This window comes from Anopheles gambiae, chromosome X, assembly GCF_943734735.2.
Source record: "Anopheles gambiae chromosome X, idAnoGambNW_F1_1, whole genome shotgun sequence".
NCBI classification, from domain to species: Eukaryota; Metazoa; Arthropoda; class Insecta; order Diptera; family Culicidae; genus Anopheles; species Anopheles gambiae.
The window spans coordinates 6,796,233-6,807,304 of record NC_064600.1 but is presented as its reverse complement, the minus strand read 5'-3'; the positions used below and the strand labels follow the sequence as shown (position 1 = coordinate 6,807,304).

Here is an 11,072-nt window from a genome sequence, read left to right as displayed (position 1 = left end):
ACAAGCGAGCGCGATGGCGAACCCGTTCCTGATGGACGACGAGCCGCTGGCGGGCAGTGAGTCGACGCCCAACCCGTTCCTGTTCGGGGACGATGGCGGTGCGGCGGACGGTGCCGCCGGCGACGAGTCGGACAACCCGTTCCTGGCGCAGGCCGGGCGCGGCAGCAACCCGTTCGCATTCGGCGGCGAGGACGACGAGGAGATGCCGTCCGCAGCGGCCGTCACGAGCGCGATGGATCTGTTCGGCAGTGCGCCGGACCCGGTCGTGGTGACGTCCGGTGCGCAGCTGTTTCTCGCGAGCGACCACATCATGACGGCGGTCGCACCGAGCGGTGGGGCCGGCGAGCCGGCGGCTGGCGGCGCGAACGCCAACTTCTTCCACACCACGATCAACGAGGAGGACGATCTGATCATCCCGAAGCCGACGCATCTGCACCTCGGCTCGAACACGACCGCCGCCCTGATGGATCCGGACGGGGCCGCCTCGAGCGAGGACGAGCTGACGCGGGGCGGACCGCCCCGCCCGCACAAACCGGTGCCGCCGCGGCCGATACCGCCCTCGACCGCGACCCAGCAGCTGATCAGCTCGATCGCGGACCAGCTCGACCAGACCAGCACGAACCTGCTGCAGAAGATACCGGTGACGCGCACGCCCAGCCCGGTCTCGATGCGGGACCTGCACTCGCCGAGCCCGACGCCGGCCGACTACGGCGAGCTGGCGGCGGCCGCCGCCGACAACCCGTTCGCCGACCATGACCAGCCGCCGGTGGCGGCGCTGAGTGGCAGCGTGACGCCGGTGCAGAAGCCGCCGCGTCCGAGGCCGCCCCCGCCGCGGCCGGCGCCACCCCGCAGCTCGGTAGCGTCGTCGCCGGTCGCTGCCCCGCCCGGGCCGGCGCCGCCCCAGGAGCCCGACCTGTTCGACCTGTTCGGGACGGTGGCGGTGGCGGCCAAGCCGGCGGCACCGCCCAAACCGCCCGCGCCCAAAACGAAGGAAGACATCCTGTCGCTGTTCTCGCAGCCGGCCCAGCCGACGACGGCGGCGACGGCCCCGCGACCCTCCAAGCCCGATCTGCTCAGCGACGATCTGGACGACTTTCTGGGCGGTCTGCCGGGCGCGGCAACGGGCGGCACCGGGCCGGAGCCCGCCTTCGTGCCGAATCTGGCGGAAAATCTCGCCACCGTCGTGCAGCCGATCGCGACGGTACAGGCACCGGCAGTGGCGGCAGTGCCCCCGCCAAAGCCTCCGCCACCGGCAATCGTGCAGCAGCAGCAGCAGCAGCAGCAGGTGGAGGAACCGCTGCCAGCGGAAGAGGAGGCACCGCCGGAGGAGCCGGAGTGCTTCGGGGTGGAGCCGTCGCCCGAGATCGTGCTCGAGGTGGCGCCCGCCTCCGACCCGAGCGACCAGCTCCGCTCGGAGGTGTCGTCCGAGTACAGCCCGACCGGCTCGAACATTACCTCCGGCAACATTCCCAGCTCGGTGTCGGGCAGCATCGTCAACCTGCCGACGCTCGACCGGGCCCCGGTCGAGATGGAGCTGGACGGGGTGGCGGCGGGAGCGGACAGCGACTACGACCGGCAGCAGGTGGAGGAGCAGCACGCCGCCCTGTTCGCGGCGGAACCGCTCGCACCGGTGACTGCGCAGCACTACTACGGCGAGACGACGAACCCGGCCGACCAGCTGATCAGCGGCGGCACGAACGGCACCGCGGCCACCGTCAACCCCTTCGCAATGGTGGACGAGGAGGAGGAGGAGGAGCAGCAGCAGCAGGAGGTGCATGTTGGGCCGGCGCCGGGCAGCGGGCTGGCGTACGCGAACGAGCTGTTCGGGGCGACGAACCTCACCAACAACAACAACAACACCAGCGTGGCCGAACCGGACGCGTTCGATTCGTTCGCCGCCAAGTTCGAGGGCAAGCAGAGTGGCGGCGGTGCGGGCGATTTCGGGGGGCTCGCGACCACGGGCGGAGGCGCTGGTGGCGGCGCACGGGCGGAGAACATCTTTCTGGACGATGGGCTCGGTGGGACCGGGGCGGCGCTCGAGGTGGATGCGTTCGGTGGGGACGCCTGGGGTACGGGTGGCCCGGTCGGTGGTGGCGGTGGCGGCGGGTTTGATGAGGCGAAGGGCGACGGGTTTGGCAACGAGGACGGGTTTGACGATCCGTTCCTGAGCATGCAGGCTCCACCGGCACCGGAGGTAAGTGAAGGGGGGAGGGGAAGGGAAGGGTTTGGCGAAGACGCAACGAGACGTGTTTCGATTTGCTACAAAAGTCAACGTTTATTTAGCAAATTAAGCGATTTTTTACACTTTTAAATGCACTTTTACAAAATCCTACAGTGGTGAACATTATTATAGGGGTCAAATCAAATGATGTTGCAAACAAACAAAAAATCGGCCTCGGTTGCTCATATGTGTGGCAATTTTAGCTTTGATTCCGAAAAAGTAAGATTTGAAATACTTTTTTCATCTACAAATAAATTGTTTTTACTTTTTAAGGGATTTCTCAGGTCATCTGTTTGAGTTGGCATGCTTTTTAGGCTCTTTTTTTGACACGTGGCTATTACCACACATAGTTGGTGACATATTGGTTTGGTTGTGTTGCTACATCACACTGCTACGCATGTAGAAAGTGTTCATCCAGTATCAGAAGACCTGAGGATCCCTGCAATTTTTTTTTTTAAATAATTCTCAAATATGTACAGGCGGTCCCCGAGATACACGGTACCTCTTATACGCGGATTCGGAGATACGCGGTTTTCTAAATTTGACAATTCTTTGAGCAAATTGTACTGATTTGACACATCAATTTCAAATTGCCAAATAATTTCCGTTTTGATCGAATGTTAAAAACTATTTAAAAGGTTTAAAACAGTTATTTTCAGTCAGAATCATATCAAATAATTCATAAAGTGACTAAAACCGCCCCCTACTTGCAAAATTACACAAAAATTTGTGATATTTTAGCAGGAAATCACGAGATTCGACTTACGCGGAAATTCGAGATACGCGGTATTTTGCGGCCGTTTTCGGTCCCCATTAACCGTGCATCTCGGGGACCGCCTGTATTTGTGTTGCAGATTAACCTTCTAAACTGAAACCAGTAAAGTTGTAGGTCATTGCATAGTAAAGCATAGCAATTGTGGCAGATCTGTTGTAAGAAAAATGTACCTTTTATCATACAATGGTATTCAAGAGATGCTCTAAACAGTGCTGCTAAATGTCACTGTCAATGTCATAAAAAATATGACTAAAAAAAATCCAACTCAGCGTCACGTACTCAATTTTGATAATTATATGTCATACTCAAAACGATTGGTGTGACGTATACATATTTCGTGACATTTTTGCGACCATCGCTTGGTCAGTACTATGATCAAATCTGCAAAATGTTACTGACATAGTCATGACAAATTTCGACTGAAACAAAATAATGTCAGCGTTACGAGCTCTACTGTGATCATCCAAGGTACTGTGAACTCAAACAGTTGTTGCGACCATCACATGCTTGGTGATATTGTATGCAACCAAATCTTAGTCAGTTACTTGGTCGTGACATTTTCTGCCGGTGATCATCACGACAGTCATGGGCAATATGCAGTTCGTGCGAGCGGTCCAAGAAAAAAAATGATCATGGTTTCTCGCTCTATTTGACCCGATAGACCATCAAAGCCGACAGAGCTAGGAAGAATGCACATTTTGTTGCTTAAGACCACACGCCAAGTATATTCCAAGAATGTCGTGATAATCACCTACAGAATACGTCGTGACCAAGTGAGTTGGGTGCTAATCAAAATGGCACCAAGCATGTGATTGGTCCACTAACTGTTTGAGTCTCACCTCTGATCATCTCAGTTGTATCACGTGAGCTGACTTGAACTTCATTTCAGTCATGAGTGTTGGTGACTGCAATAGTGGTATTGGGCAGCATTGTTCACTACCAGAAAAAGTCATGATCATGGTTGCGCCGGCATTAAGCTCAGCTTGTCAGTCAGAGTTTCGCGTTTGATTCAAGCGGACTTGAGGGATTAGAAAGAAAAAGATCAGGTCTTTAATTTGATTAAGGAATCCAGACATGCAGCTACCCGATTGGAGATATTGAACAATACAAGCATATAACCTGTGATTGAAGGATACACTATTCATGTAAAGCAACCGAAATACGTCTCGAGGTTAAAGCCTAATGCACTTCCAGTCCCTGTTTTAACGCGTTGTTCTTTCCACAAACAAAAAACAGGGCACACCGTTTGGCAGATCGCACTCGCGCGATTCGGACGAAGGAGGCCGTGAGTTCAACGTGGTGATTCGGCCGAAGGAGGGCGTCGAGACGCACTATTCCGCGCTGGCCCTAGCGCCACCGCCTAAAAGCCCACAGACGGCGTCCATCTACTCAGGCGACTCGTCGCCGCGCGTCAATCCGTTCGAGCGCAGCGACGAAGCAGAAACCATCCCTGTGAGCCTGCCGGACAGTAAGTACTCACATCGCTCTTGCCCCAGCTAAGAATCTCTGAACTCTCGTCCTCTCTCTCTCTCTCTCTCTCTCTCTCTCTCTCTCTCTCTCTTTCTTCCCTTGCTGCTCTACAGAGCCGCAGCTGGAGCGTACCGATTCGCAGGAGACACCGCCGACGCCCCTGTTCGACGAGGACGTGTCGCAACCGCTGGAGGACTTCCCGCGCGTCATCTACCACGGCGACGGGTGGGAGATGCAGCTCCGCCAGCCGAACAAGAAGAAGATCACCGGGCAGCGGTTCTGGAAGAAGATCTACATCCGGCTGGTGTACCAGGGCGACAGCCCGGTGCTGCAGCTGCTGAACGCGGCCACCGACAAGGAGCCGTTCCAGGAGCTGCCGCTGCAGGCCTGCTACTCCGTGTCGGAGATCGGCGCCCAGCAGTACGACAACTTTGGCAAAATCTTCACGATCAAGCTGCAGTACGTGTTCTACAAGGAGCGGCCGGGCGTGCGGCCCGGCCAGGTGACCAAGGCGGAGCGGCTGACCAACAAGCTGAGCCAGTTCGCGGCGTACGCGATCCAGGGCGACTACCAGGGCGTGAAGGAGCTCGGCAGCGACCTGAAGAAGCTCGGGCTGCCGGTCGAGCATGCGCCCCAGATCTCGCAGCTGTTCAAGCTCGGCTCGATGAACTACGAGGACATGAAGCAGTTTTCCGTGTGCATCGAGGAGGCCCTGTTCAAGATGAACGTGCACCGGGACCGGGCGCTGACGTACAAGACTGAGGAGGTGCAGGTGACGGCGGTCGACGAGCTGTACGTCGAGCAGGACGCGGAGGGTCACGTGATGAAGCAGATCGCGCGCGTCCGGCTGTTCTTCCTCGCGTTCCTCACTGGTAGGTGATCGCCGGCAATTTGTCATTCAACTCTTTTTGGTGACACTCACCGTGAGTTGAATCGTTTGGGAGCTAAACTGTTCATTAGAGAGATAAATCATGACTTGAGTGAGTAAACTCTCAGGATGCACAAGCAGCTCATTGCACGGAATTAAATCACTCACTTGAGAGTTAAACTATGAGTTATCGCTCTGCGTCGTCCAACAGCTCACTCACAGATATTTTTAAAAGATTCAATGAGTTCAATGAGTAACTCACCATGCTAACTCACGCACTCTTTAGTAGCTCACGCTATAGAGGGCTCGCTTCTCATTACTTCATTTAACACTTCACTTTTTTTGTTTTGTCTATCCCCTTCGCCCCCACCCGAAGGCATGCCGGACATTGAGCTCGGCGTGAACGACCTGTGGCGCCAGGGCAAGGAGGTCGTCGGCCGCCACGACATCATACCGGTCGTGACGGAGGAGTGGATCCGGCTGGAGGGTGTCGAGTTTCACAGCTGCGTCCAGCAGGACGAGTACGAGCGGAGCCGCACGATCAAGTTCAAGCCGCCGGACGCGTGCTACATCGAGCTGATGCGGTTCCGCATCCGGCCGCCGAAGAACCGCGAGCTGCCGCTCCAGCTGAAGGCGACCTGGTGCGTGACCGGCAACAAGGTGGAGCTGCGGGCGGACGTCCTGGTGCCGGGCTTTGCGTCCCGCAAGCTGGGCCAGATCCCGTGCGAGGACGTCTCGATCCGGTTCCCGATACCGGAGTGCTGGATCTATCTGTTCCGCGTCGAGAAGCACTTCCGGTAGGTTTTGAAGGGGGCTGGGACAATATATGAGTGGGTTTTAATGCATTCTCTCTCCTGTATTTTACCAGCTATGGTTCGGTCAAGTCCGCTCACAGACGCACGGGCAAGATCAAGGGCATTGAGCGGATTCTCGGCACGGTCGACACGCTGCAGGAGTCGCTGATCGAGGTCACGTCCGGGCAGGCGAAGTACGAGCATCACCATCGGGCGATCGTGTGGCGGTGCCCCCGGCTGCCGAAGGAGGGCCAGGGCGCGTACACGACGCACCAGCTCGTCTGCCGGATGGCGCTGACCAGCTTCGACCAGATCCCGGAGCAGCTCGCACCGTACGCGTACGTCGAGTTTACGATGCCCGCGACCCAGGCCTCGCACACCACGGTCCGGTCGGTCAGTGTGCAGGACTCGGAGAGTGACGAGCCGCCGGAGAAGTACGTGCGCTATCTCGCCCGCCATGAGTACCGGTAAGTGTTTGCAGAAGCATATCCTCATCTGGCACAGTAGCGCTACAGCAGTTCGCTATATTCTCTTCTCCATCGACAGTGTCGGCATCGAGCATACTACTGGCGAGTCGTTGAACCCGTACCTAGCGGCGACCACCGTGACGAAGCAACCGATCCAGGAGGAGCAACCGATGGCGACCACACCGATCGCACCGAGCGATTCTGATTCCGATTCCAACTAAAGGGAGGGAATACGTTTGATCCTACGCAACCCTCTAACGTGAAAGCAGAAGAGGCAAAGCAGACGGTTAGCGTGGTTAGGGACGTTACAATATTACTGAAATACTCATCACAGGTTCCCCGCAAGCAAGGACACTAACCTTACTCCCCGTACGTATTGATAAACAAGATAAACACGCAGACAAACAAAAACCCAACAAATCGCATACGATGCGCACGTATTACATTACACTATAGAAACATTATAGCTGTTATTGAATTATATTAGTTGGACAATAAACGACACAGACACGAGCCACTGGTAGGTTATAGAGAGAGAGAGAGAGAGAGCTAGAGAGAGTTAGAGAGCGAACGAGGCTAGTGTATACACTCGCACAGCTGTCACAGGCACTGGGCACCCAAGAGCTGAGTCACAGGTGCCTGTGACGCGTCGAGTTAGTGCAGTTAGTAGCAGCAATATACATTTAGCATTTACAAACAACAGCCCCAAAATCGAAAACAGCACGAAGGTGACACAACACACACAGCAAAATAGGGCGCGCGTGTGTGTGTGCTGGTGGGTATGCGCGTGCGGGTTGTGTGTGTGATGTGTGTGTTGCAGAGTAAGATATTAATTAGGACCCGCCCTACGACGGGGAACGTAAACCATCACTACAGACGCGCGCGCGCTCCCCTGTACACACCAGCACCAGTACACATGCTGCGTGGGAAAAGATCGTACTCTAGTGTGTCTCTATCTGTGCTGTGTTTGTGTGTTACGGGGAGCGTTACTTTTACCGTTACTTAGAGTGCTCAGCCCATGACCCTCACCTGGTACCGCTTACGTGTTTGCGACTGTCGTCGCTTGAACTAATCCGCCATCTGCATCTGCTGTGTTTGCTTCCCTACCATTCCATCTGTCCCCTTGCCCGCGGTGAGCGTCTCACTGTACATATGACATACTGTACTGTCACTATATATCTGACAGGCTGTTCCGCAGTTCCGCGAGGCCACAGTACGCGGCTTCTCTACATGTGATGATGGGGATGGTGAGGATGGGGATTCACACTTTACAGTTTCGGGCGGGACAGTTTGAGGCGTGTGCGGGCTAGTTTAGTATATTACATAACTCGCTTCCTATTATAGCATTATTGGCAGCTAACCGACCCAATCGACCAATCGGCCCAGAGTAGCCTGGGAATTCGTGTGCTTAGACAAAACCAAGAAAAAAAAAAACAAAGGATTATAAGACAAAAAAAAAACAACAATGCACCAGACGGTATCTGTTTGTTACGTTTTTGTGTTGTGACACACGCACTCAGCACACCAGCACAGCAGCAACCACTTCTTTCCCCCTTGCGCACTGTGCAGGTGTGTGGGAGGTTAGTTTATTTCAAAAGACAGGCTTGAGCTGGTGGACGTAACGCCGGTGCGCGTTACGCGTTGCGTTACACAGCCATAGGCTTTTTATCTGCAATCTGGTTTCAATCAGTTAGTCGAGGTGTAAGTGCGCGCGCGCGCGTGTGTGAGTGCGCTTTCTAGGTTCGTATGGTAACATATCATTAGACATTCCAAGCAAGCACGAAAATTCCTGGCAATCTCCGTTGTACGTTCCACCTTTGTTTTGCCAGCGATGGGGATTGCAATACACCCGTTACCCCGTTACCTTCCTTGTCTGTGTGCGTGTTGTCTCTTGCGTTACGCCTCAGTATACACTAAGTTTAATGCCATTCCCTGGCTCGCAAGCGGCACACAGTGACGTACCGCAGGAGGGCAACCGCATGGAGGCTGACGAGGCGTCGTTGTTTGTTGAACGCGGTGGATGATGTTATAGTTTTTGCGTTAGAATTCCTGTAACCCCCACTACCCCCCCCCCCCCCTCTCCTTCCCACACAGATGGGCACGTTATTGTTGGTGCAAGCAAGATATTAGCGAGTGCGCGAAGTATGTGGCGCCCGCATGGGAAGATGATGAGTGATTATACGCAAGAAAATATAAATATATATATACACACACATGGTTCATAACATTAAATGACCTAGATTGAACAAAACCCGTAGCGAATATAAAGCAAAAACACATGACAACTTATATATATACATAGTGAAAGAATGGCAAACGTACGTGTGTAATATGGTTGATTAAATATAGAACTGCTATTGCTAAAAGATTAAAAAAAACCGAATAGAAAAGACAGCAACAAACGAAACATCCCGAAACATAAGGATAGTGGATAGGTGGAAGGACAGACATCAAAAGAAGGAAGACAAACGAGCGAGTAAAAATTGGGGAAAATGGGGCGAACAGAGCTGATAATATCGCGCAATAAATACAACTCGACAGTTGCAGATGCAAAAAGAAATGAAGGTACAGACAGACGAATCGAGATGCGGAAACAATATACATATATACATAGATATATTATATATAAATGAGAAAGGAAACCAAAACTAGATATATATGACGATATACATAGAGCGAGATGTACTAGCGAGTCATACGCGCAAGTGGTCACCAGTTCAAGCGCCAACACTACAGTTTCCAACACTATTTTGCTCGATCTGTGTCGTCGATCTGGCGGCGCTTTAAGATCTGTTCAAGGATGAAAGCTAGAGAGAGAGAGAGAAAGTAGCTCTACAACTACTACACACGCAATGACAGTTCAGTATTCTTTGCGCCCAGCGTTCCTGTGTGTCCTCTCAGCCCTCCCGCTGTAGTGTGTTTGTATCGGGACATGGTAGCAGAACAAAAAAAAAAACACGCTATTAAACCACGACTACACAACCAAAACATGAGATGACAGATGAGCAGCAGCAAAAGGATACAGGCGAAATCATAACGTACGAAATTTGCGGACATATTCATATATACATACATATAGCTATCCCTTACCTGGTCAGGGGGAGGGCTACTAATATTACATTAAAGAAAAAAAAACTGGACAGAAAACAAAGAGTGTTACAAACAAGCAACCTAAACTATGTAGTGTGTCATTGTGACCCCCCCTCCCCTCCCGCCCCTCCCCTCCAACACCCCATTTCTCCCCTGCTCCCTTCACCAGGAACATTGTTGTGAAATATTGGCAAACGCATATTGGAGTGGCAGCGGCAAAGCCCGCACACCGTGTGCCCCTCGGTCCGGTGTGCGGTGTGGGAAAAGGGGGAAAGAGCGAAAGAAAATCAATAACTTAAATAAACTCAAAGTGTTATATACCAGACTACGCGGAGTGTGCAGAGTAGGCGAGTTTTTGGTGCGTCTGTTTGTGTAATATCTGAGAAATGATGTGTCGCTACGCCGATTTGCAGGTTTTGTATGGCACTGTTTTGGTATTAGTGTCGCGGGAAAAGATGATCTGTGAGTCTACGGAACGTCCCGAATTGCTGTAGCCGTCTCTTCTACTTCAGCCCACTCAACGGATAGAAAAGCCTGTATATTCAATCTGTTGTATTAGGTGCATGGCTGCTATTGGGCGATGTATTCTGTAGATACTCACATCAGGCTTATTTGACATCGGTGCAGCAGCAGTAACAGACAAGCATCGGGGATGATTCTGGACGCAAATCTGGTAAATTCTGGAACGATTAGTGCTACGAGCTGAGCTTCTCCGACAGGCCACGCGAAGGATAGGCCCTCAGCAAGAGTCTTAGGGTCGTAGCAGAGGAGACACAAACAAATACAGAGCCTTTGATGCATTGCCTACTAACTAGTCCTTCCCGCTGGTTGCTTCTAATCCCAATGTTGGGAAGCCTATGAAGTCGGAACGGGGTGTTTTGCTAGAAAATCCAGGAGCTATGTCCTATTTCGGATGATGGAATTGAAGGTCCCAACTCCAAGAACTTCTGCGTTTGAATCTCCCTTTATTTAAAACAAGGCCTACTTTTATACTAATGTTTATCCTTGCACGTTTACCCGGTTATCCGCTCGGACTGGATTGTTCGGGTGTCCAGAAAATTCTTATTTTGACGTGGAAGGATATGGAAGGATAAAACAATGGTTACTGGGATGAGGAAAGGCAAAGGAAAAGCGCACTTAACAATTAGTGACTTCCAGGAGTTCCTTTGTCATACGTTCTAGGGTTTCAAGACACTGGAATTCTTTGCCGATTACAGAACCTGAAATAACGTACGTCAAACATCCGCGGCATCAGACATTGGAGCATTACAGCTTACATGGAAGGACGGTATACACGTTTTAGACTCCTATTACTTGGCCAGAGTTCTCGTCATATTCTCCTGAATAGATGCTACGAGTCATCTCGTTTTGACTTTATTTTGATTAT

At 52.6% G+C, this 11,072-nt stretch overlaps 1 protein-coding gene across 1 annotated transcript; it reads left to right on the top strand.

Annotated features, from left to right (window-relative positions):
- Nucleotides 1-13: 13 nt before the first annotated feature.
- On the top strand, nt 14-10,010 carry LOC1271893 (protein stoned-B). The gene is made up of 6 exons (XM_310748.6): nt 14-2,194; nt 4,233-4,464; nt 4,580-5,338; nt 5,711-6,131; nt 6,203-6,595; nt 6,675-10,010. The coding sequence occupies exons 1-6, from the start codon at nt 14-16 to the stop codon at nt 6,814-6,816; spliced, it is 4,128 nt and encodes a 1,375-aa protein (XP_310748.6). The 3' UTR covers nt 6,817-10,010.
- Nucleotides 10,011-11,072: the final 1,062 nt, after the last annotated feature.